General features: G+C 54.1%; 8 protein-coding genes across 8 annotated transcripts; 2 read left to right on the plus strand and 6 right to left on the minus strand.

Annotated features, from left to right (window-relative positions):
• Positions 1–279: 279 nt before the first annotated feature.
• J7T55_011045 (carbohydrate esterase family 5 protein) lies at positions 280–1,135 on the minus strand (the record flags this gene model as incomplete). Its single annotated transcript, XM_053135157.1, has 3 exons — positions 280–468; positions 545–633; positions 688–1,135. The coding sequence occupies 3 exons, from the start codon at positions 1,133–1,135 to the stop codon at positions 280–282; spliced, it is 726 nt and encodes a 241-aa protein (XP_052987113.1).
• A 1,321-nt stretch (positions 1,136–2,456) lies between these two features.
• J7T55_011046 (uncharacterized protein) lies at positions 2,457–2,895 on the plus strand (the record flags this gene model as incomplete). The annotated part of the gene is made up of 2 exons (XM_053135158.1): positions 2,457–2,755; positions 2,823–2,895. 2 exons carry the CDS (start codon positions 2,457–2,459, stop codon positions 2,893–2,895), a joined length of 372 nt encoding a protein of 123 aa, XP_052987114.1.
• Positions 2,896–4,073: 1,178 nt separating this feature from the next.
• J7T55_011047 (lactose permease) lies at positions 4,074–6,750 on the minus strand (the record flags this gene model as incomplete). The annotated part of the gene is made up of 7 exons (XM_053135160.1): positions 4,074–4,218; positions 4,278–5,217; positions 5,277–5,518; positions 5,599–5,819; positions 5,944–6,126; positions 6,294–6,380; positions 6,529–6,750. The coding sequence occupies 7 exons, from the start codon at positions 6,748–6,750 to the stop codon at positions 4,074–4,076; spliced, it is 2,040 nt and encodes a 679-aa protein (XP_052987115.1).
• A 2,706-nt stretch (positions 6,751–9,456) lies between these two features.
• J7T55_011048 (gnat family acetyltransferase) lies at positions 9,457–10,252 on the plus strand (the record flags this gene model as incomplete). Its single annotated transcript, XM_053135161.1, has 2 exons — positions 9,457–9,729; positions 9,851–10,252. 2 exons carry the CDS (start codon positions 9,457–9,459, stop codon positions 10,250–10,252), a joined length of 675 nt encoding a protein of 224 aa, XP_052987116.1.
• Positions 10,253–10,358: 106 nt separating this feature from the next.
• Positions 10,359–11,635, minus strand: J7T55_011049 (uncharacterized protein; the record flags this gene model as incomplete). The annotated part of the gene is made up of 2 exons (XM_053135162.1): positions 10,359–10,788; positions 10,893–11,635. 2 exons carry the CDS (start codon positions 11,633–11,635, stop codon positions 10,359–10,361), a joined length of 1,173 nt encoding a protein of 390 aa, XP_052987117.1.
• Positions 11,636–12,261: 626 nt separating this feature from the next.
• J7T55_011050 (uncharacterized protein) lies at positions 12,262–13,455 on the minus strand (the record flags this gene model as incomplete). The annotated part of the gene is made up of 3 exons (XM_053135163.1): positions 12,262–12,515; positions 12,600–12,711; positions 12,811–13,455. The coding sequence occupies 3 exons, from the start codon at positions 13,453–13,455 to the stop codon at positions 12,262–12,264; spliced, it is 1,011 nt and encodes a 336-aa protein (XP_052987118.1).
• Positions 13,456–14,020: 565 nt separating this feature from the next.
• Positions 14,021–18,080, minus strand: J7T55_011051 (uncharacterized protein; the record flags this gene model as incomplete). Its single annotated transcript, XM_053135164.1, has 3 exons — positions 14,021–14,250; positions 14,411–16,970; positions 17,019–18,080. The coding sequence occupies 3 exons, from the start codon at positions 18,078–18,080 to the stop codon at positions 14,021–14,023; spliced, it is 3,852 nt and encodes a 1,283-aa protein (XP_052987119.1).
• Positions 18,081–20,555: 2,475 nt separating this feature from the next.
• J7T55_011052 (uncharacterized protein) lies at positions 20,556–21,697 on the minus strand (the record flags this gene model as incomplete). The annotated part of the gene is made up of 3 exons (XM_053135165.1): positions 20,556–21,147; positions 21,465–21,480; positions 21,688–21,697. 3 exons carry the CDS (start codon positions 21,695–21,697, stop codon positions 20,556–20,558), a joined length of 618 nt encoding a protein of 205 aa, XP_052987120.1.
• Between the last annotated feature and the right edge of the window lie 469 nt (positions 21,698–22,166).

Consider the following 22,166-nt stretch of genomic DNA (forward strand, 5'->3'; position numbering starts at 1 on the left):
TATGCCAATATAAGTAAATGTAATGCGTATGCGCAAGTTATGAAGTCGTGATACGATACTCCCTCACAGCCATCGGTACATTCCTTACCTGAAAGGATAAAACTACTGGAACAGGATCCCTCTCTCGAGGTGGAAAGAGAGTATCAGAAATATATTTCATGATAAACAGTCTTTTTCGATTCTGTGTGCAATGGAATCATGATTTCTAGATATTGTACAGCCTGTCTGTTTGCTGGGTATATACAAGTTTCAACATGACCTATGCTCGAGCAGATCACTTTATGCGGTCAACATGGTCTCAAGCCACTCAGATGCAACGGTGTTGTAGTCGGAAGTGTAAGCCATATGAGCAGTGAGGTTGCCGACACCTCGAGTGTCACAGACGCCGTCCTCGTAGTTGCAGTAATCATGCAGCTTTTCAGCGTACAGGTTGATGGCGGCCAGCTGCGCATCAGAGCGAGGATATTTCTGCATATAGGAGAGTTAGTCGTTGAGCCACATCCGATAAATCACAGAGAAGCAAGGTAGATAGGTAATCTCTTACACCGGGGGCGGCCAGGGCGGATACATTGCCCTGGTTGAAGCTCTGGTTAGGCATGTGGCGTGGGTCACCGTAGAGCAAAATGGCATTCACTAGTTCGTACATTAGCCACGTTACTTGGGAAAGTTTAATACCGTCTCACTTACCACGCTGCCCGTAAGTCGCGAAGTCGATGTATGGAGGTGTTGTCGCGTTCCCAAGCTCAGAGTTGTTGCCTCCACCGGCGAAAAGGTCCCCAACAACCAGCGCACCCTGCGAGTAACCCAAGACGGCAATCTTGGAGTCGGTGCAGGTGTCAGCATAGGTCTTGATCTGCTGGGTGGCGTTGGCGAGGCCCTCCCAGTAGCTGTTGGTGCTGGTCTCCTGGGTCGCCGGGTAGATGACGTCCTCGTAATTGCTGTCCGGGAACTTCGCGAGGAGGATATCAACCAGGGAGCCGAGACTGCCCGGGTAGCCCTCAGTCGTGCCTCGAGCAACAATGTAGTGAATGGGAGCACATGTTGTATTCAACTCCTGGCGCGTTGAGAGTGGCAGCGGTTCAGCGCTGGCAGGGATGATGACGCCGAGGGCAAGGGTCGCACGGAAGAAATGCATCTTGACATGCGCTGGTACTCTTGAGCTGAAGCGACAATCTGGAAGGAGACTACTTTTCCGATCAACAGGTGCCCGTGACTTGGCATGAGATATCTTCAGAAAATAAACATATCGTTTCTCGTTACGTGGTTTTCCTGGACTAAACTCCGAGCCGAGCAAGCCCCGAAACCCGAGACAGGTTGACGTGCTACAGCAGTACAAAATGAAGATCCACAATTCAGGGGATAGCCACGAAAGCACCAGCTAGGTTCGTATAAGAAATGCGGTAAACTCAATCAGGGCCGGAAAGTGATGCTTCTTCAGAAGCTAGACTCACCGTCGAATTATTAGGTGTTCGATGTTCGACGTCAAGACCGCTAAAACCAACTGCCTCATGTTCTACGCGCCTCTGAAGTGGGCGCTGCGACCACCACTTATCAGAGTCAAGCAATAGAGAGGAAGAGAAAACGCTCAGCTAAGGGACTTGGTTACGATCCAGAGATTCAAATATGCAGACATGTAATTTCACCCGCAAGCTAGGCCATAAGTGCATAGCCATCTTGTTGTTTGTAGTCTCCCAGGAGCTCACTCCCCTGTGACGAGAAATACAACCGTACCATCTGTGCAAAATCGTACATACCCCATTTGTTAGTATCCTCAGCATACTAGCTAAACGGAAGATAAGAGAGGTTATTTAGCAGGGTTTTGTAAGTATATTTGTATCGATACCGGTTGTCTTTACCTTGACAACCCTTAGACGCAAAGGACAGAGTCTTGGGATGGCTTATAATCGACTGTCTGGTAGGTCTTTACCTGAGAGCCACAGCACTGTGTCTCATGAGTAAACGGGTCGCCAGACGTGATTTAAACACCTTTCCAGGCCGAGGAGATGAATATGAGCCGAGCGTGTTACAAATTGGCGAAGATTTTGACTCATAGTAACATTCCATTATTTTCCCTCAATTATCCATTGCGAATCACAATCAAGGTTCCCTAGCTTAAGGATAGTGCCGTGAAATTTGCACCTTATTGTACAAAAATTCCATTTGTGTCAATAAATATCCGCTAGTATCACTAAACTCAACGGTAAGAGAGCCTAAGGAAAAAAAGATGGTTGAAATCCATTTGGACCACACATATAGAAGCCAGCAAGTCGCAACCCAATCTCCCACTTGATCTGTCTCCAACAAAACAATACCGAACCTGAGGCTCATCAATCTGAAGATCACTCGAACAACAATTTTCACCTCTGAAGCTTTGAAAACTCACCCAAAACCTCAAACCACCTAATTGAACCCCAATCACAAGACACGAAAGCCAATCACATCAACCAACCACCGGCATGTATATCTCAATGCACCGTGGGGGCGCAGGCCCTCCCCCCGAGGTTGTTTACTACGGCACCTTCGTCGCGTACATCCTCCTCGGCATCCTAGCCACCCTTTTGGTGATAGTCCTCGGATGTGCCATCCGTGACCGCTTACAAGACACTTCCGCGGACGACTCCCATGACGAGGAAGAAAGAGAGCCGTATGACCTCACCCTGACAGCCGATGGCCGTCTGCTTAACAACGGGGACGGCGGACGGCCTTCTCAATATGGAACCCTCTACTGGGGCGGAGTATGGTACAATTCTGACGGGTAGGTCGCTCATTCTATAGTTTTCTCTTGTCCTTGCCGAGATGGACGACAGCTAACGTGATTACAGATCTGCTATGAGCTACGAAGATTGGTTGCAAGCCGTCTACGACCCCGTCGACTGGAGCAATGATTCGGATTGAAGGAATCCCAAGATATGTGGGTGTTCTAAAGTCAGCCTCGGCACTGTGTGGCAAGGAAAGAGCGGAATCGGGAGGCCACAATCACCTTTGGATTATTGATGCTTAAAAATTTTGTCAACAAGTACACATCAAGTAGTATTTGGTCACATGGCATGCGGAAACTGAGGAAAGACCAAGAGGAGGCACCAGGAAACAAGGCACGATGCATTTTTCGGCACAGTCACGGAGGTTCGCAATGCAGCAGCACAGCAGTGGTAGATAGAAATTGACGGAATAAAGCAACAGTAAGAACTTTTGATCGAAATTAGTGATATCCCGCCAGTTGCACGCAAATGCACGCTCTCATTTGTCTCTGTTTGACAATTCCTAACCCACCAAGTAGACGTCACGTCAGTAAAGACCAGAACGACTGCAGCCACTGTCAAGTATTCAGCCAAGTTACGATCGAGCCCTTGCTACCCTCTAGAAACATTGCGACCGCTGCATCGCATCGGTCTTCAAGAAGACATAAGAATAGATGACAAGAAAAGTCTCCACCACTACATGATCAGGGACAGGTTCACGAGTCTGACCGGCCGGGAGGTCTTTGTCGTCTATATAAAACTGGTCCTTTTTCCACGGTGACATCTCAAATAGGTGTCGGGCAAAGCAGGTTCGAGAGAAGGCATTGGGCACAATCATGTTGACGAGTGGTCTTCTTTGTTAAAATCTCATGTCATGTGGAACTGTAGCCGATAGGCATCCTTTGGCATCAGGTCTTCTCTGTCGGAGTGCGCCTGGTCTATGATCTAGTCAGGCACTTGGCTCTACGACACTAATCAATGGTGAGAGGCGGTGAGTAGGTTGTAGGGAGAAAGCTAGGATATGGTGAGCGAATCATCAGCGACGTTATCGCAAATTGGTGCCACAGGCCATTAATGGCACAGAAGGCAACAATGTATTAAAAGGTATCATAAACGCCTTGTTCTCATCCAAAGTAGCAATCCAATCCTCGACCCCACTACCGTCGGGTATGCGACGAAGTCTTGTATAGCATGCAGAAGACGGTCTCGTACGACCCCATTGCCGAACTGGGGGGATTATCCACCAATCGACAATTGGAGTTAGGCCAAGACATCCCGGTGGCCCGGCTGCCCCAACGCCTGTCCCCACATACCGGCGCCTGCAGGGTAGGCTGCTTAGGCCGAGGTATCAACAATCTTCTCCGTGACCTTTCCGTCGGCCTGGACAACAACCTTCTCGACTTGCTGCGAAGCCTTGACGGGCTTGGGCTGGTTGTACACCCACTCAAGCTGTTCGAGAGTTCGGCCTTGAGACTCGACGCTAGAATCTTGCGTTAGCACCAATAGAATGAGAGAATGCTCAGGAGCAGCAAGACTTACCAGAACAGGTACCACAGGACGGCCTCACACATGTCCCAACCGACGAAAATAAAGATGTACTTGTAGCCAATGTTTCCTAGTGCGATAGGGCCGGCGAACTGGTTGACGAACCCGAAGATGCCGACGATGATGCCGGACGCGGCAAGACCCTTGGCGCGACGGTTGGTGTCCAGAGCCTCAGCGGGGATGATACCCTGGAGTGGTGTGTAGGTGAAGGAGTAGACCACGTTGAAAAGGAAATAGAAAGCTAGTGCGGTTTGGCCGTATGATATGTAGGCGGGATTGAGCTCCTTGTCGGCATTGGTGTGCTGGTTCACGACGGCCGAGGTTCCGCCGTTGATGGCGAGCAGGCAGGCACATGCGAACGTGCCGAAAATCAGGACTGGACGGCGCATCATCTTATCGCTAAGAGAAACACCAACGCCGGCGCCGATGGCTGACAGGCAGCTGTTCAGGACATTGAAGCCCAGCTGCTGAGCCGTAGAAGTGATGCCGATTCCAGCGAAGATGGTGGGGTTGAAGTAACCAAGACCGTTTCCGGAGAATTGACCAAAGGTGCTCATCATGACGACTTGCAGGAACCTCCAGCGACCATTGTGCTCGTTGAGCAGCGAACGGTAGTCCCACCAGGTCTTATCTGCGCCGTCCTGGCGGATACCCTCCTTCATCTCCTCAATCTCGAGCATGACCAGACGGGAGGACGGGTCTCCGTTGCCGTGGTACTTGACGAGGAAGGCAATGGCTTCTTCCTCCTTGCCATTGGCGATCTGGTAACGCGGTGACTCGGGCAAGAAGAAAACGGAGCAGATCACAATGATACAGGCGAAGCATTGGAGGAGCAGGGGAATCCTCCATGACCAGTCATTGTTGATGTAGCTGGTGCCGAAGGTGACAAAGGCTGCGGGAATAGAGCCGCCAAACCAGCCACAGTTGTAGAAGCCTAGATGGGACTCAGTCAACGGTTCTTTAGAGTGGTTGGGATTGGAGAAGGCTGCTCACCGACGCAGCGACCTCGCCAGTGGGCGGGGGCAATCTCTATGGCATAAGCCGGAGCGCCCACAGTCATGATTGCAATGCCGGCACCGAGAACAAAACGGCCGACTGTGAGTTGAGCAATGGTGCTCGAGGTGCAAGCGATGACAGCGCCGACAATAATAACGATGCCTCCTGTGAACATGGCGATTCGGCGTCCGTAGCGATCTGAAATGGCAGCAGCAACGGGGGCAGTGATGATTGAGCCCCTAAGGTATCAGTCAGTACTGCAATTTTTTTTTATTATGCGGCCAGACAGGTTCAATCGGGCGGCAGTTTGAGCACATACACGCTGTAGAGCGAGGTGATGATGGAGATCTTCTCGCCAGTCAGACCGGTTCCGAAGGTGTTCTGGAAGGGTTTCATGGCGATAATGGCGCCCATCAGGGAGCCATCATAACCGTTGGCACAGGCGCAGCAGAACGCAATGAAGACGGCGAAGTATAGCTTGAGCGAGTTCTTGCTCCATCTTTCAATTTTGGACTCCTGAACAGCGGCGAAAAACTCGGCCTATTGGTTCAATGCGGGTTAGCTGATATGATCCGATCCTGTTGAGAATCACAAATACAGCATTATTTGTGTTGCATGGTAGGATGAAGTGGCGGGCAGAGAGAATGGACAAGCTGGTACTCACGTTGTGTACTTCCTTGGCCTTGGCGCCGTGGGCCTCGTCCAATGTCTTGCCAGTACCCTCGGCAACAACAGGGTACTGGATGTCGTGGTGATCCAGGTGGTCGTTGGCGGAGATGCCATGGTGCACCTCGGTGCCTTCCTTCTCGGTCGACATGATGAGAGCTCGATTCGACTTGTCAATCGACTGCGCAGGTTTAGGCGACGAGACAAGGAAGAGAAGACGGTTGGATGGCTCGTCGAGAGGGAGTATCGCAGGACATTTGTGGCATGGGAAAGTGGAGGATTATATGAACGATAGGGGATACAGACGGGCATGTGTACCCCAATAATCAAATGATACCCTGGGCTTACCCCAGATTTTGGTTCGTCGGGTGTGGTGGAGGGCGGAAAGGCGGGCCTGTTTCCCATGCGGTTGGTGGGAAATGAGAACGCAGTCGACTGTAGTCATGCAACCTTCGGGGCAAGGAGAGGAGCGACAGGGGTTCGAGCGTAGGCCCGTCGCGAACAGAGAGACATGGGCCTTGGCTGCAGCAACGGGCACCCCAGGGCGAAGGAAGGGAAGGCTGGGCAGGACTGGACTGGCAACCCCCATGGGTCGACGGGTCACGGGCCTGAGCCTGCTCGAGGATGCATATCGTGCTGGGTAGTGGACCGCTGGCGTGATGGCTACTGCAGCACCTTGATCCAACAGCTGATCTTTCCTGTCGAGGCTATGGGCTGGTGGTGCTTCTCCAAGGGCAAACCCGCGGGGGCGCGAGAGGTGGAGAGGCGGGACGTTGGAGTCTGTCGTGTGGTTCGTGGTGAACATTGGTGAAGGCGGCTCAAACACGCCAGCATGGATCTAATTTCTCCATTCTCGTGGCTAGGTAGGAGAGGTTCCGTGTCGGCCACGAGTGGATTGGGGATGGGCATCTTCGTCTGGTGCGGAGTAGGAGTCCCTTGCGTGCCATGGTTCGCTTGGGTAGGTTTGTATGCACATGTTGTGCAGTAATATGCTGTGCCGAGTGTGGGGTGCCTGGGTGTGCCCTGGAGTAAGGCAGGTCGCGTGTGTGCTGTGTAACTTTGTGCCCCTGGCTAGACGAGGGACTGACCAGGCATTGGCCAAACATCGCCCACGCATAGATTAGACAGCTGATGACCTTCGAGAAAAGTCCGAGCTGGGTTCCTTGCTGGCTGGCTGGCTAGGTAGCACTGGTTCCGACGGGTGGCCATGTCAAGCCTTGCCCATGCCGTGCCATGCCATGTGCCAGCAGCACGCAAGGAAGCATACGATGCCAATTCTGGTCATCAGAGGCTGAAGAAGGGCTAGGGGCTAAGAAGCTTAGCTCGTCAAGTGCATCGAAGACATTGACGATGTCGGGGGCCGTGAGCAGTCGACGTCGACGTCGCAGGCGGGGAGTTGGCCCTGCTGGGGAGTGGCTTGCCCGTGGGCGTGTGGCCAGTCGGGATGGCTGGAGCAGAGACGCGCTTGTCTTGGCAGGCCGTCCGTCAGATCACGACAAATGAGGAGGATGCTGCTCGATGTACATAGATAGTAGAACTGTAGGCTGCGACGAGGTAGCGGTTACCAGCCAGCCGGGACTCGAGTGTGATCAGGCAGCCGGTGTGGCGTCCCAGGCGGGCGCATTTGGAGACGGGGCGCCGGGATGTCGGGTACGGACGAGAGAACATCTTTCGTATTTTCTGTCCCCTGTCCTTGCTTTGCTGGAGCGACGGACGATTGGATGCTGAAGTGTTGAAGACAGTCGTGCTCAGCAGAGAAAAGCTTCAATTGAGTCTGTGCGAGTTCAGAGTTGCACACGCCCTCGTTTGATTTCTGTATGTGTCTCTTTCTCTCACATGCCTGGTCGGGCAGGCAGACTCAAACGGGAAGTCGCTGACTGAAGACTGGTTACACCACAGGGAAAGGAAGTAGCTGCAACCAATCTTCTGTCCATTGCATACTGAAACGAGGACTCTGGCTGTAGAGTCAATCACATGTACTGTACTGTGGTACACACGAACTAGGACGCAGTGGGCGACACCACCAGACAAGCTGCCCATGGGGAAAGAGTCGGGCGAGGAGCTGATCAGCAGTGGGGAACTCGGGAATAGAGTTGGCTCTCAGACAGGACAAGTGGAGACAGCAGACAGAAGACAGCAGACTGGAGACTTGAGATGGCAGTGGATGGGTAGGGTACACAGTAACGGCTCGAGCACGGGTAACGGGTAACGGGAAACAACGACTCATCCCCACCCTGCCCCTGCCCTGCCACGCCTGGGGGACCCATCGGTTCTTGCCGAATAGGGCCATAACTGCACTAACGGGACGCACCCTCCGGAGATCCAGGCCCTCCTTCCTACAGTACGTACTGGGCTTCTCCTTCTCTCCTCACCTCTAGTCCCTAGTCAGAATGATCACCAGAAGATCCAACATAACCAAGCCTGGTGATGAGCAGGTGTACAGTAGTCTGTTCACCATCGAGGTCAAAGTCAAACACCGAAAGAGGCGTCCACTAAATCAATTCAAATCAAGTCAACCCATGTATGGGCTTCGTAAGCGCCTTCCTGCAGACACCACGTTCGCCAAGCAGCAACACCTCTCCACCGTAGTCGGAACCGCCATCTGGATGCAGGCACTTGATGCAAGCAGTTGTTGCAAGGCGCACTGCCAGGGTTGCATCTGGTCTACATGATCAATCGCCGCTATAGAGATGGCAACCAAACTTTGGTGCCTCCCTGCACTGTCATCTATATTCAGCCCTCTATTCACAGATCGCATGCATCGACAAGGCTAGGGCTAAGACATATGTTGATGCTGGGCGAGATACGATACACCCTTTGATCGTGTCGAGGCAGTATGCAGTGGCTGACAGGCATAAGCCACACCAGAAGAAGTTTTTCCAAATCCTATCCTCGCCTCTAGACTCTCCTCGCTTCTCCCGGCCCGATCGAACCACTCGACTGGCTCGGCGCTGGACCAACACGCTCTCATGAGCTGCCCTGTCGAGACAATAGTTAATCCACTTAGGGCACACTACGCTCGGGTTGCAACTCAACAAGACGATGGCCGGCCTCGGGATGCTACTCAGCTTCGCCCGGCCTGTCCTTGACTTGACTAGACCAGCTATTTGTCCTCCTGACTGACATGTTGGCCCCGTCCCAACGTTCCCCCGTCTCTCTCTTTCTCTAACGGATTCTTCCGTCTCCTCCTGTGTCTGGGGAAATGGTTGCGAGCACACCACTCCCTGCTCAAGCTGAGTAGGCCGCATAGGACATTCCAGCCTATGCTGGTCGATGCCGGTACTGCTGGACCGTAGGATCTCGCGCCAAGCCTCTTCGGGATTGAGAAGGATCGCGCGTCGCGGGTACACGGCGAAGAGTCACCGTGAAGCAATCAAGCCTGTCAACGTCTTACGCCTGCGCCATTGCCTGCTGCAGCCAGCAAGACCGATATCGTCAATTCTATCGCACGCTCAGGATCAATCAAGTCGCAGTAGCTTGGCCATCAAGCAAGAGCCTGCCCAAAAACATCATGGCTTTCACAGTCGAGAAGGCATCCCTGTCAGATGCAAAGGCCATTGCCGACATCTACCAGGACAGACCGGTCACGGCCTGGAACCGCCTCACCCATGGCACCGTCGACCCGTCAGTGTTCAATGCCGGCTTGGAGGACATGTTCGCAGAGAGCCTGCAGGACCCAGACGAGGTCCTCTTTCTTGCCCGCGACGATGACCACCCGGACCGCAAGGTCGTGAGCTATGTCAATCTCGCCAGGAAGCCTGCGCTGGTACCCATGACGGACGAGGTAAGGATGCCAGGCCATCGCGGAGCCGGGCAAAGCAGAGCAGACTGCTGCATGGCTTTTCAGCTCGCTGCGCAGCGCTCCGCGGAGTAATTATGAAGACTAAATGATGTTGGATGTGCAGGATATCAAGCAACAGAACGCCAAGTACCACGAACGGCTCATGCCAGGTCTCAACGGGCCCCTCCTCCTCGAGATGTGGGAGAAGCTGGACCGCATGCGGGAGCAGGTTCTGGTTGGAAAAGGCGACTACTGGTTTCTCGACAACGTCGGCACACTGCAGGCGTACCAGGGCAGGGGCATCGCGACCATGCTGCTCCGCAAGGTCCTGGAGGAGTACCCCGATCGCGAGGGCGTGCCGATCTTCTTGGACACGTCTGGCGACGAGGACGGCAGGGCGTGGCCGCTGTACGAGCGGTTGGGGTTCACCAAGGTGGGCGGGTTCACCATTGACCTGGCTGCCCATGGGGCTGAGGGTGTGCATACCCATCTGGGGATGTTGAGGGAGCCGCAGAAAACAAAATAGTATCGTAGACAAGGTCGGATTTTCAATTAGCTCCAGGCTGATAGACAAGATTATAGACGACGGCCCTCTAACCAATCTAGTCTGTCTGTCTACTTCCCACCCTGTGTCAGTGCAGCCTCCCCGTCTCAGTATACACCAGGCCACCGCCCTTTTCCTCAACCATGCCATAACCCTCATCCGCCCACTCCCTCAGCACGTCCAGGAACACCTCCTCCCGCGAGGTCGGCGCGGCCGCCGCGCTCAGGTGCACCGTCAGGCGGCGCAGCTCGGGCAGCCCCCCGCGGACGCAGCGCATCAGCGGCGTCCACACGCCCCACGACACGGGCACGCTGAGCTGGCTATCCGGCAGGCGCGGGTGCCTGGGCTCGATGCGCTGCAGGAACAGGTGGTCCTTGAAGTGCGTGAAGGCCAGGTGCACGCTGCGCACCTTGGCGTGGTACGGGTGCGGCTGCTGCACGAAGAAGCGGTAGGCGTCCTCGGACGCCGTGAAGATCAGGGTTGTCGACTCGAGGAACGACTCTATCGCCTCGGCGTACCTGGGCGGGATGTCAGTAGTGCAACGCGGTCTCTGATGCGAGAAAGAAGTGGTTAGGTTAGGGGGGAGGGGGTTGGTACGGGATGGATGTTGGGCATGACTTACACCCTCCGACTCGTCAAGAACACGGGCAGATAGCCATTGCCCCTCAGCCCCCGCTCGTCCGCACACGTCCCGTCCGCCTTGGCCCTCCACGACAGCATCGCCTCCGCCTGGCACTTCCAGTGCGGCGACCCCCAGCGCATGCGCAGCCCCCAGGCGTGCCAGAACCACCGCGGCGGCTGGTTCCGCCCCCGCCACCCGGGCCACGGGTCCGTCCTCATCGGGTCGTCCTCCTCTGCCTCCTCCTCCGCCGCTGCTGCGCGCTGCTGCTGCTGCACGGATGGCGAGCACGATGACAGCGAGCACGAGGTGCAGCACGGCGTGTGCGTCAGCCGGGCCCCGTCGCAGGCGGCGTGGATGTGCAGGGCCAGGGTGGGGTTCGACAGCCGCCAGACGTGGGTGTAGATCATCCGCCGGACCTCTGGGGGCAGGCGGGCGAAGAAGGCGGATTGGGTCTGGGGGTCGGCGTCTTTGATGTGTACTGCTCGTGGGGCCAGCTCTGGCGTGCCTGACGACGAGGGTGCGTCCTGAGCATCTGATGCGGGTGCTGACTGCTGGCTTGGAGCTCGCATGACCGGGTGTGCGGGTCTTGGCTTATTGCTGTCGTTATTATCATCGCCACTGTCTTCGTCACTGTGTGAGAGGTCGTCGTGGGCGTCATCGGTCATGCATGATGCTTTGCGTAGGCGGGCGCGCACGTGGTGTAGCCGTTCGCAGCTCCGCGGGGGCTTGACTATTCTTGCCATGGCCAGTTGGTCTGGTTCAGATGGTGGGCGAAGTGAGAATCTGCTGGGTTGATGAGCGGCACACAGGTACAAGGTAATGATGAGGTTGAATGAAGCTCACCGGTGGATGAGAGAAGCGCGGACCTTGACGAGGTGAAACGTCAATGCCTTGCATGTGCCGGCCCGGCCCAGACAGCTTGTGAGTGGGCAGGCCTCAATTTAGGTGCCTGCTTCGCCTGAAACATGGGTGACATACATCTAGCTGCGCTTAGGGAGTGAGGATCAGGGTTAAGGTTTCGTTGCGAGTCCCTCCCCCCAAAACCACCCAACCCCCTTCGGGACTGACTTGCAATGCCCATCATTTTCGATACTCTCGCAGAGTGAAGAGAAAACGATTAGTATCTTAGACTTTGGAAGTTGCTAGGTGCTTTCTCGGGTGATCAGTCACTGAGAAGTGAGGCTGGATCGACATCTAGCACTTTCAACACCAGTGATGAGAAGTGGATTATAGCTGCACAAGAAATACTTATTTCTATCGATATAGCCCGAAATCTTCCCAAGCCGTCCAACCAGGGGGTACCTTGGCTCCTCCTCTTTTGTCCCTTCCTCTACTACTAACCAGGGGAACTAAATTATTACGTTGACCTTCATGTCCAGAAACAATGACACTCGGTAATAACACGACAGCAAGGGGGCACAAGCTTAACGCTGAAGGGCGCATCTTTCAGGGAAGGGTGTATTTCGCCGTAGCCAACCTTGCTGTTGCTTTTTTGGGTTGGTAAGAAGACCTCGAACTTGCGCAGACTCTCCTTCTTGTGCGCGAGCGTGTACAGCGGCTGGAGGTCCCGCTTCCGAGGGATCTTCTGGCTGTACCAACTGGCGTGCAGAGTCAAGCGGAGCTCTAAAGGTGGTGATCAGCCATTGGCCTGTCTTTTCGTAACGCGATATGCGGTTTGCTGCTGCTGGGTCTTAAATGTAGACTCACCTTTCAGCTTTGGAAAGGACGCATCCAGAGTCTGGTATACCTTCTGGGCAGGTGCAGGGTAGTCCGCAGAAGACCGGCTAGGGTCAAGGAAGTCCCCATCAATGCTCAAAACCTGCAGACACGTGCAATTCTCGTCAGCCGTTGTAACTCCAACCTCATGTCAAGGACATTTCAACCGGATCTGGTAAAGGGAAGCGGACAATACACTTACATCGGCATATTGGATCCGAGATACCATAGGCTGTGGTACTTGTTCGAGGAACATGTGCATGGCATTCAAGCTTGAGAAGGAGAAGCGCATGGTCGAGAATAACGACTCGCTCGCCTCCTGGTGTGCTTGTTTGCACGCCAGGAAGACAGCAAGGACAGGGCTAGATCTCGGATCAGGCAAGGGCCGTAGCGTATTACCTCTGTAGCTTGCGCTATAGACCTTCGAGAAGGACTTATCCCATTTCTCAATCCAGCGGTAGAAGCACACGTGGTGCATGCACCACGTGCTGCAGGGTGGTTCACAGAGAAGAAGTCTATCTTCATCGTCAAGTGTTAGCTCCTGAAGTGCGCCATCGATATCTCCGGGGTCGTCAAAGGGCTCGAACTGCGGTGTCGCAATGATTTCGTCTGTACTGCCAGCAGCAGAAGTGGCAGAACTTGGGTCCTGGTTGAGTTGTTCGGGGCTGAGAGAGCACGGGAAGCTCTGAAGGTATGAGTTCTGGCTGAATAGAAATATGTGCTGCGTAAGGCCATGGTCGGACCAGAGCTGTTGGTATATTTGGCGGCGGATCTCGAGGGGCAACTTCGAGAAGAGTAGTGACTGGTCCTGCTGGGCAAAGTCTTCGCCGGAGAAAGTGGACGACATCTTGGCAGGGAGCAATGAAATTGAAACTAGAGCTCGTTGCAGGAAATAAGTCAGGGAATATTGTTAGGAGCATAGAAGATGGTCATTTGGAAGTACATCGACCTTTGCAGTAGATGTTTTGTACTCATCCATGCGAGTTGCCAGTGGCGGGATGCTGAGACTAGATGTCGGACGATACATGCACCAAGCGGGCTGGAGTTGACACTTACGAGTCTAGTCTCGGCTCTCAGATGATTCTTGCTTAGGTAATTATCTACTTAAGTACTTATGTACTCGGACCAAACCTGCAAACCGGCATCTGTATTAATCAATAATCAAATGGGTATTGATATATCATGGCACGCATTATGGCACGTACTAACTAAGAAATAAACTTTGTCCAAACCATTGCACCTCGTCCCTGTTTCGACGAAGGTGGAGGACAGTGGGCGCCTCCATGCCCCTTGTCCAAACCTGAATGTAACTATCCAACCCTCCCATCATTTATGTCTCCAGAATACCCTTTACTAGCATCAGGACCACAGATTGGATTATCTGCGTACCCGCGAGGCTCGATGAGAGCACATCACCGGATATGTACCGCTCCTTGATCGGGATCGGCCAGCAACAGGCCCTCGACCTTCTTCAGCAGGTCCGGTATCCTGAATGGTTTAGACAGCACATCGTCCATGCCGCTCTCCTTGGCCGTCGCCACCTGCTGGTCCCGGACGTTGGCCGTGACGGCGATCACTGGCACATGCTTCGTAACTTCGCCTTGCACTTCTTTCTTGCGGATCTCTCTTACGCATGTGAGGCCTGTCATTGAGGGTGCGGATGTCAGCTGGAGAATTGAACAAGGGCCTGCTGACATATGTATATGCCGGCAGTAGGCTCTGCTTTTTTTCTTTTCCGCGCCCCAACAGGGGCCCGGGGCTGGGGGGGGGGGGGGGTTGGATTGGGATATGGAGTCACGTACCGTCCATGCGTGGCATTTCTAAATCCATCAATACTACATCTAGAGGCACGCTGCCTGTCCCTGTATCTGTCTTATAAAAATTTGTTGTAGAGAGGAATTCTAGCGCTTCAACGCCGTCGTTGGCGAGGTTGACCGTGCAGCCGATCTTCTTGAGCTGGTTGGCCAGCACACGCTGGTTAATCAAGTTGTCCTCCACGACGAGGATGTGGACCGTCTTGGGGTCTATCGTCCGCCTCGCCTTTGTTGCTACTAGACTAGCAGCCGGGCTGCCGGTTGATGCTAGATCCTGGCGTTGAGGCGCGAGCTGCTGGCGCAGGGTTGTGTCACCACTCATGTGGTGCTCTATGGGAAGCCTCTGCTCCAGCGCCTCACTGGGCGGTTCTGCCCTCCTCGCTTGGACGTAGAAGCTGAAGAGACTTCCGGTGCCGGCACTGGACGACACACCAATTTGACCACCATGAAGCTCGGATAGGCGCTTCGAGATGAAAAGTCCCAGGCCGCTGCCTCCGTATTGTGCATGGGTCCGAGGAGACGCCTGCTTGAACCGCTGGAAAAGCATTTGCTTCTCCTCCGCAGTGAGGCCGCAGCCTGTGTCCTGCACCTTGAATCTGACGTAAAGAAGCTGTCCCTTACCCCAGTCTTCAGATGCTGCGACATTGGTTTTAGTGTTGACCGGAACGTATTGGAAGCCTGGTATGTTGGCTAAGGCCGGCGGTTCCAGAGAAGCGCCAACGGCAACGGTGAGAATGCGTGTTTTGGATGGAGCTGTGAATTTGATCGCATTGGTCAATAGGTTGATGAGAATCTGTAGCACTCGACTCGGGTCAACCGTCACCCAGTCCACGCCGAGCTCGTCGTAGGACGGGTGGGTCTCGAGGTTGGCCTTGATCTCCTTTGCCTGCAGCTCGGATTCAAACATTTTGATTGCACGGCTCAGAATCTGCTTCGGCTGGGTGACTACCGGGGTGATGAGGAGGAGATTGGAGTCGAGCTTGGAGATGGTAAGAATGTCGTCCACGATGGACTTTTGGTGCTGGACACATAGGGAGATTGTCTGCGCTGACTCCAAACATGCCTCGAGTACGTCATTTGACAAGCTCGTGGGATCCTTGCGGCACTCGCTCAGAGCTGCGGTGATGTCGTCGGCACACTGCAATATAGCGCTCAAGGGATTCCTCATTTCGTGCGAGGTGATGTCAATGAACTCGTTCTGCTGCCTGCGAGTCTCTTCGGCCTCGCGAAGCTGGTGCTCTTGTAAGCCTTGTGCCCATTTCATGTGGGATATGTCGGTGATTGATCCCATCACGGAACGTAAGGACCCGTCTGATGCGATCTCGGGTTGTGCAGTAAACATGCACCAGTAATCGATTGCCTCTCCATGAAGGTTGATGGGTCTGGCTATACGTATCTTGAGTTGCAGCTCCCCTGACCACGGGCGATGCTCATTCACGAGTCGGTGCCAGCCATCCTCCATGGTTCGTGTGCTGCTGGGCATAATAAAATCCATCCACGACATCTCATACTGTGAGTCTCTGGTGTGACCCGTCATTTCGAAGAACCTGTCATTTGCTTCCCGAAGGACGCCCTCTGGAGATATCAAAAACATGCCTAGAGGCGACAACTCAGTCATACGACGTAGTCTACTGGCCTGTAAGTCTAATTGCTGCGTCAGTCTGACCCGCTCTAGCTGCGCGGCTTCGACGGCGTCTCTGCTGCGGCGTGTCTCCTCCTCGAACAGGATGGTCGAGGCCAGCGAGGTCGCGAGTTGTCGGTTGAACATGGTTGCGAAAGATTTATACTCATGGTCGTACGGCCTGCGTGGGTTGACGCCCAGAACGAGAAATGCAAGGACATTGTCTGCGTTGGTGGGACGCACTGGGAAAATGATGGCTTCTTTACATGGGTCCCCGAACCCTCGCCACTCGATACCTTCAAGCAGGGCCTCGGGCAGAGTGCCGTCGCGGACACGTAAAAGAGTCGGCTCCCTAGTCCGCATCGCCTCCCGGAACGACGGCACAAAGCCCTCAAGACTGCGCCGCAAGTCGAGCTGCTGGGGTGCTGCGATGTGACCGTCAGGCACGCCGAGAGCCCCTTCAAAGTGGCATGACTTGAGCGAAATGGACAGTTCGGAGGCGGTAGAAGAGTGCTCGTCGTCATTGTCCTCGCCGACCGAGTAGAGGAGGGCAAAAGGAACGTCCCATGGGTTATCCTCGAGCCCTTCCAGCACAAATTTCCAGAACTGCTTGATGGTCTTTGCATATCCAGTCCGCTCGCCGATCTTATTCACCGTCTGCATCCTGCGTTGGTTCAGCACAAGGTTGGTGGTCTGGAAAGGCCCGTTGTAAAATCCAAGGAGCTCCCTATTCGAGGACGAGTAGATGGGGACGTAGGTCCATGAGTAGTAAGTTTCCTCCAGCATTCCATGTCGGTAGATGGAGATGGGGTCGTTGTCCCTACGGACACTGATTCCGGTTCGGCCACTCTCCTCGAAGAGAGGGCCACAGTAATCCCAGATCTCGGCGAAGAAATCGGCAAATTCGGTCCCCATGAGAGTCGGCTGCTAGTGGATCAGAGATTGGCATCATCAGCAACACTGGATGATACATACGTGTTTGTTACCAGCGACCTCGTTGGCGTAAGCCTCATTGTAGATGACAGTCAATTTACTGCCCCAGAAGAGTGCGGCAGGGTGAGGATTGGTCATGACGAGATTGGCGATCTGGCGGAACTCTGCCGACCAAGAAGCCATAGGGCCCAGGGATGTGGCACCCCAGTCGACTGCACGAACATACTGAAGGTGCTGGGATATCTGGCCTTCTGGGTTAGGCACCGTCCAGTCGATGGTGGCCCTCTCGGGCAAGGCGGCGAGGTCGATGGCTATGTTCTTGTTTGAGACGCCAGTGAGGACCGATCCATTAGCGGATGTCCTTGGGTAAAACACTGGGTCAGAAGAGGTCAGAGGCCCAGAGGGCGATGATGATGATACTACATTGGGCACGCCGGATGTGTGGACAACAGACTCGTAGCTAGCGCCAGGAGTCGCGGGGCTCCTCTTGGTGGCCTGGCTTGCTTTCGAGCCGCCGGTGGCAACCTCGAGGGGTGCGCCAGATGCCAGGTCAACGACAGGAACGTCGGCTTGCCAGAGCCGGTTCCCACTGATGATGCGCCAACGTTTCCGCACGGTAGACCCTGTCCATAGCATTTCATTGTACATGAAGGATAGCGGGAAGACGTCCTTGGAGTCATCATGAGTTGTGACGCCGGTCACCCACAGCTTGAAGGCCTCATGGGTGGGGGCCAGCGAGCGGCTCCCACCTGGATCCGGGCCCTGCTGGGTTGGGTCGAGGACGGGTGAGGCCAAGTCTGCGGCGTCGACATCGGCATTGGCATCGACATCGGCGGAGGTCGCGATGCCAGTGGTTTCGCGCCCCAGCACGGCGTCAAGCAGGCGGTCGTGCGAGCGCAGGGCAGCGTTGCAGAAGACTGGGTCGATGCATGTGCTGACACTGCGCGAGGGCTGGTCGGGGTCCAGGTCGATGATGAAGGTTGGGCGCGAGTCGGCGTCGAGGACCTCTCTGATGCCCAAGGCATCGAGCCCGTCCATCTGGTCCTCCCGGACGGCATCAACACCAACGTTGCTGCTAGCTCTGCTCCTGCTGGCTGCATCCATGAGATAGGAGGCCCGGGACAGACAGAGGACGCTCGCCCGCTGTCTCCTAGAAGAGACAGCGTCGGGCCTCCTTTGCACACGGGATCGGGATCGGGACCGGGACCAAGAGTTGGGCCAGGACCGGGAAGAGGAGTCTGGGCCGGATTCAGGTGCAGATTCAGATTCACATCCAAGGCTAGATAGATTAGCTGGCACGGTATTTTGTCAGCAGACGCATGCTCATGCATACCATGCAGCACGCCCCTCCTCTCCCGTCTGCTTAGGTGCTCTCTTGAAGAATGGAGGGAGAAAATCGGGGTGGTGTGGTGGGTTCGGTGAGTGAGCGGTGGAATGGGTAGGTGAGAGGCACAGATCGAATTCCGGGCAAAGATTGTGAGGCGCCCAGAGTGACGTCGGTGGTCGCAGCGGTGGTCGATCCACCGCACCAAGCGCCATACACCTTGGAAAACACACACGCACACACAGCCAGGCCGGAGCAAATCAGACGGGCTGAAATGGCTGGATGGGCTGAACGGGGTGGGAACGGTGGCTAGACCCGAGAGAGCCAGACCCAGACGGTCGGTTTAGGACCGAGACAGTAATGACCTTAGAGGGCCCCCCCAAGCCAAAATTCGGATCAACACCTGCTCAAATCTCAAATCAAGACCCAGAGAAGCTGTCAATCCCCCCTCCGGCCCCCTGCTCCCTGCTGGAGATTCCCTGATTCCCTCACGCTAGCCAGGTCACCGTGGCTTCGGCGCCCTGTCGTGCTTAATGCTGTATACAGACCATGTTCATATAGCAAATAAACAAACAGACAGGCCTGGCAGGCGGGTGGTCTAGCCTGTTCGCTCAATGTGCCCATGCTTCCAGTGTCTCAGCTCTTGGCGGCACAAGCTCGTCATGTGTCTGAGATGTGCTTGATTCAGACTGTGGAGTTGATCCTTCCGGCAGTGATTCAGCTACAGAGAAAACGAGGAGATGTGGGGTTGGCTGGCGACTGGCTGCTGGCTGCTGGGTTAAACCCTGACAGGCATGGAAGAGGACTACGGTCGATTTGGGTAGGTATGTTAATAAACCCCCTTTGTCCAATTACTTGTTCCTGAAATTACACGGGCTGTCCTGTGTATATTCGAACGCGTGTGTACATACCGCTAGTCTTCCCATTCAGCCGCACTACTCTGCTGTGCGCCTACCGAAACCTTATTCGGCCCTCGGCTATCTCAGTGCTAACGGTACCTAGATCCTTGCTGCATTCCTTTACTTGGCTTCAAGGACATTTGTTTCCGAATTGAGTCAAAACTTACATCTAACCCCAGGTGTTGTAGTGGCACCTCATCAATATAAGATGGGACAAGTGCAGACAGAGCCCCGGCGGTGCCATTGCTGTTTTCCGTGACATACGTTCAAATCTACACATGCGCACTAGAACGAATCACCGGACTCATCTGCCTTGGTCACCAGATACTCGAGTAGATGGAAGACTTCCATCCATCTGAAAGCCGCAGCCGCTGACGTGGAGCCTGGGTGTGGTTTATATACACCATCCTTTGGAAGGTTGGCCTGGCAGGGTAGCTAGATATATTGGATTGGTTGCCTGAAACTGTCGTTGGGCTGGATGGAATAAAAATAAAAATAGATACTCTGGGCAAATTCTTTGGTTCACAAGCCGACATGCCAGCCGGAATGGCAGCACTTCAGAATGTGAAGGATTTCTGTGATAAGCCTAGTGGCTATTGTGGTTCTGCAGAGATTGTATATCATCATTCCCTGTTATCTGGTGTAATCGGTCTATTCCAGACTTCACGCATTTAATTCGTTTGAGGGAATTCCGGGGCAGCTACGAACCTGGCATCGCATGTGAAGGGCATGAATTCGATAGTGCCGCGAGGCTTCTCTGAACACCATGTCTCGGAGCTCGTCTTAAGAGCGTGACTGGCTCCTGCACAGCCAAGCTGCCTGCCACGGCTCAAGACGGCGGGTTGCTTAACAAATGGCATGATAACCCACACGACAAGGATTTGGGAGCTGACATACATGACGGCGTAGAAATTACGATGCCACTAAAAGCAGTCCATATCAGCTACCTAAAAGACGGCGCGGAAGACGGCGGCTGACCGGGGTAATGCTGAGGGCTTCTTCGACGAGACCGGCCATAGACTGTAGCTGCGTCTGAAATTGACAGAATAATATACCGCAACACATACAGGTTTTTCATTAAGACAGAGTCAGATTTTCTGAGACTTCTATGTTGACAGTCAAGCTATTTGAGTATCCAGGCCCCCTTGCTACTGAGCGTTCGACAAGACATGCTTAGGAAGTTTGATACAACTAAAGGGATGTCAGCAGCAGATGGTTTCGGTCAACCGCTTTCTTGCTTTGGGCCAGTTTCGACCTGAATGGAGAGATCCAAGCGTTCGTGAGGCAGCAAGGCCCTGGTCACAGGGGCCCCAAGTGTGTTTATATTCTGCCGATGCATGCCAGCACTGCTGGCATTCACCACCGCCATGAACGATCCCGAAGCTCTTGACGATCCTTCCAGCCTACTTCCGGGAATAGCGATAAGTCCTGCCACCGCAATTTCTTGCCGTCTTTCCAGATGATGGCCTTCAGGCCGCCAAACTTCTTCTCCAGCACCTTGGGCAGCCTCTCCTTGCAGTACAGCGTCTGGACGGCCCGTCGCTGCATGAGCGGCATCCTATTCTCTTTCAATATGTACCGCTCCATGGCATGCGCTGTCTCAAAGGACCATGTGTTCATCTGCTGTGGCAGCAGCGCCGTCTCGTGGTACAGCTGGCGACAGACACCGGACAGGAGGGTGATCTGTGCCTCAGGAGAGGGTGAGGCCAGCTTTCGTAGGCTCTTTCGGTCCGTCTTCCAGGGATCTTCTCTCTTCTGAAGCACCTCGTAGCGGAAGCCACCTTTGATGGTTTCTGTGTACGGCTGCCCGTTCTTGATTCGCTGCTTGTGCTGCCATGGCACGAAGAAGATGTGAATCTGTCGGTCTCCGAGGACAAGCTCGTATATTTGAAGCCGCAGTTCGTAGGGGAGTCGGAGCAGTGGGGACGTCAATCGATTCAAGTCATATCTTTCGCAGAGTCAGCAATGGATGATCTCGCAAACGGCACCTGCGAAGGGGAAGAGGCGTTTACCCGCGGGCTTCAGGGGTTCCTTCGAGCGGGAAGCGATTGAACAAGCCATTTCGTATCTTTCTATTATAGGATGAGCATCCCATGTCACACTCGCAACGCGGTGTAGATGGGCACGCAGCCGGTGTTCTCTGATGCTGGGAACCAAGCAGTTGGGGGCCACTGGTGTTCTGGCTGCTCCGAGGTGACGTTGGACACGGGCACGAGCAGTTACGTAACATTGTTGGTAACAATCCATGCCTGATACCTGCCTAACCTGAAGCCACACTGAGCTGACATGATCCTGTTAGCTCAGCATCCCCGCTCATCGATCCAGGTCAAGCCGAGTGCCTCGTCCAAGCCTACGAAGCGATTCCCTTTCAACTTTCCTATTGAACAAGGGTTCACTGTCTTAGGCGACCTGCATGTATTTCCATGTATCTACTGTACTCGATTGGAGTGACAAACAGTTGGCTGAACTTTTCAGGACAGAAACATACAGCATAGCATGTGTTTGAGTGTGCTTTGTCTTTTATCCAATCCTCTCTGCTTTCAAACGCAGCAGGTCACTGTGGTCTGAACAACAACGTCATCCGATATTCGGAAAATGATAGAAAGCAATGCTGGAAATTATCTGTCAATCTGTCTTTCCCTGTGTGTCTCACGCCCAAACTGTTCGATCAAACGCTTCAGCACCTAATAGAGGTTTCAATTTTGGTTGAGCAGCAAGAGTTCATCGCATGGTTCTCAGCTCCTGGAGATTCTTCTTGGTATATTCACTTCAAACTCGCCTTTCGGTCCCAGCGAAGAACTTTGCAGGCATTTCCCCTGCTCTCAATATACTGTGCATCCATTTAGACTTGACAGCCCTTCCTTACATCCGTGATCACTGTTTGTTGCAGTCGTGCAGGGTCCCTAACCATCGTTCTGTTGCGAAAAAGGGACTTGTTTGGCCTTGTTCTTAGGCTTGTATTGGACA

The sequence above is a fragment of the Diaporthe amygdali genome (genome assembly GCF_026229845.1).
Source record: "Diaporthe amygdali strain CAA958 chromosome Unknown NODE_52_length_282706_cov_64_790073, whole genome shotgun sequence".
Lineage (NCBI taxonomy): Eukaryota > Fungi > Ascomycota > Sordariomycetes > Diaporthales > Diaporthaceae > Diaporthe > Diaporthe amygdali.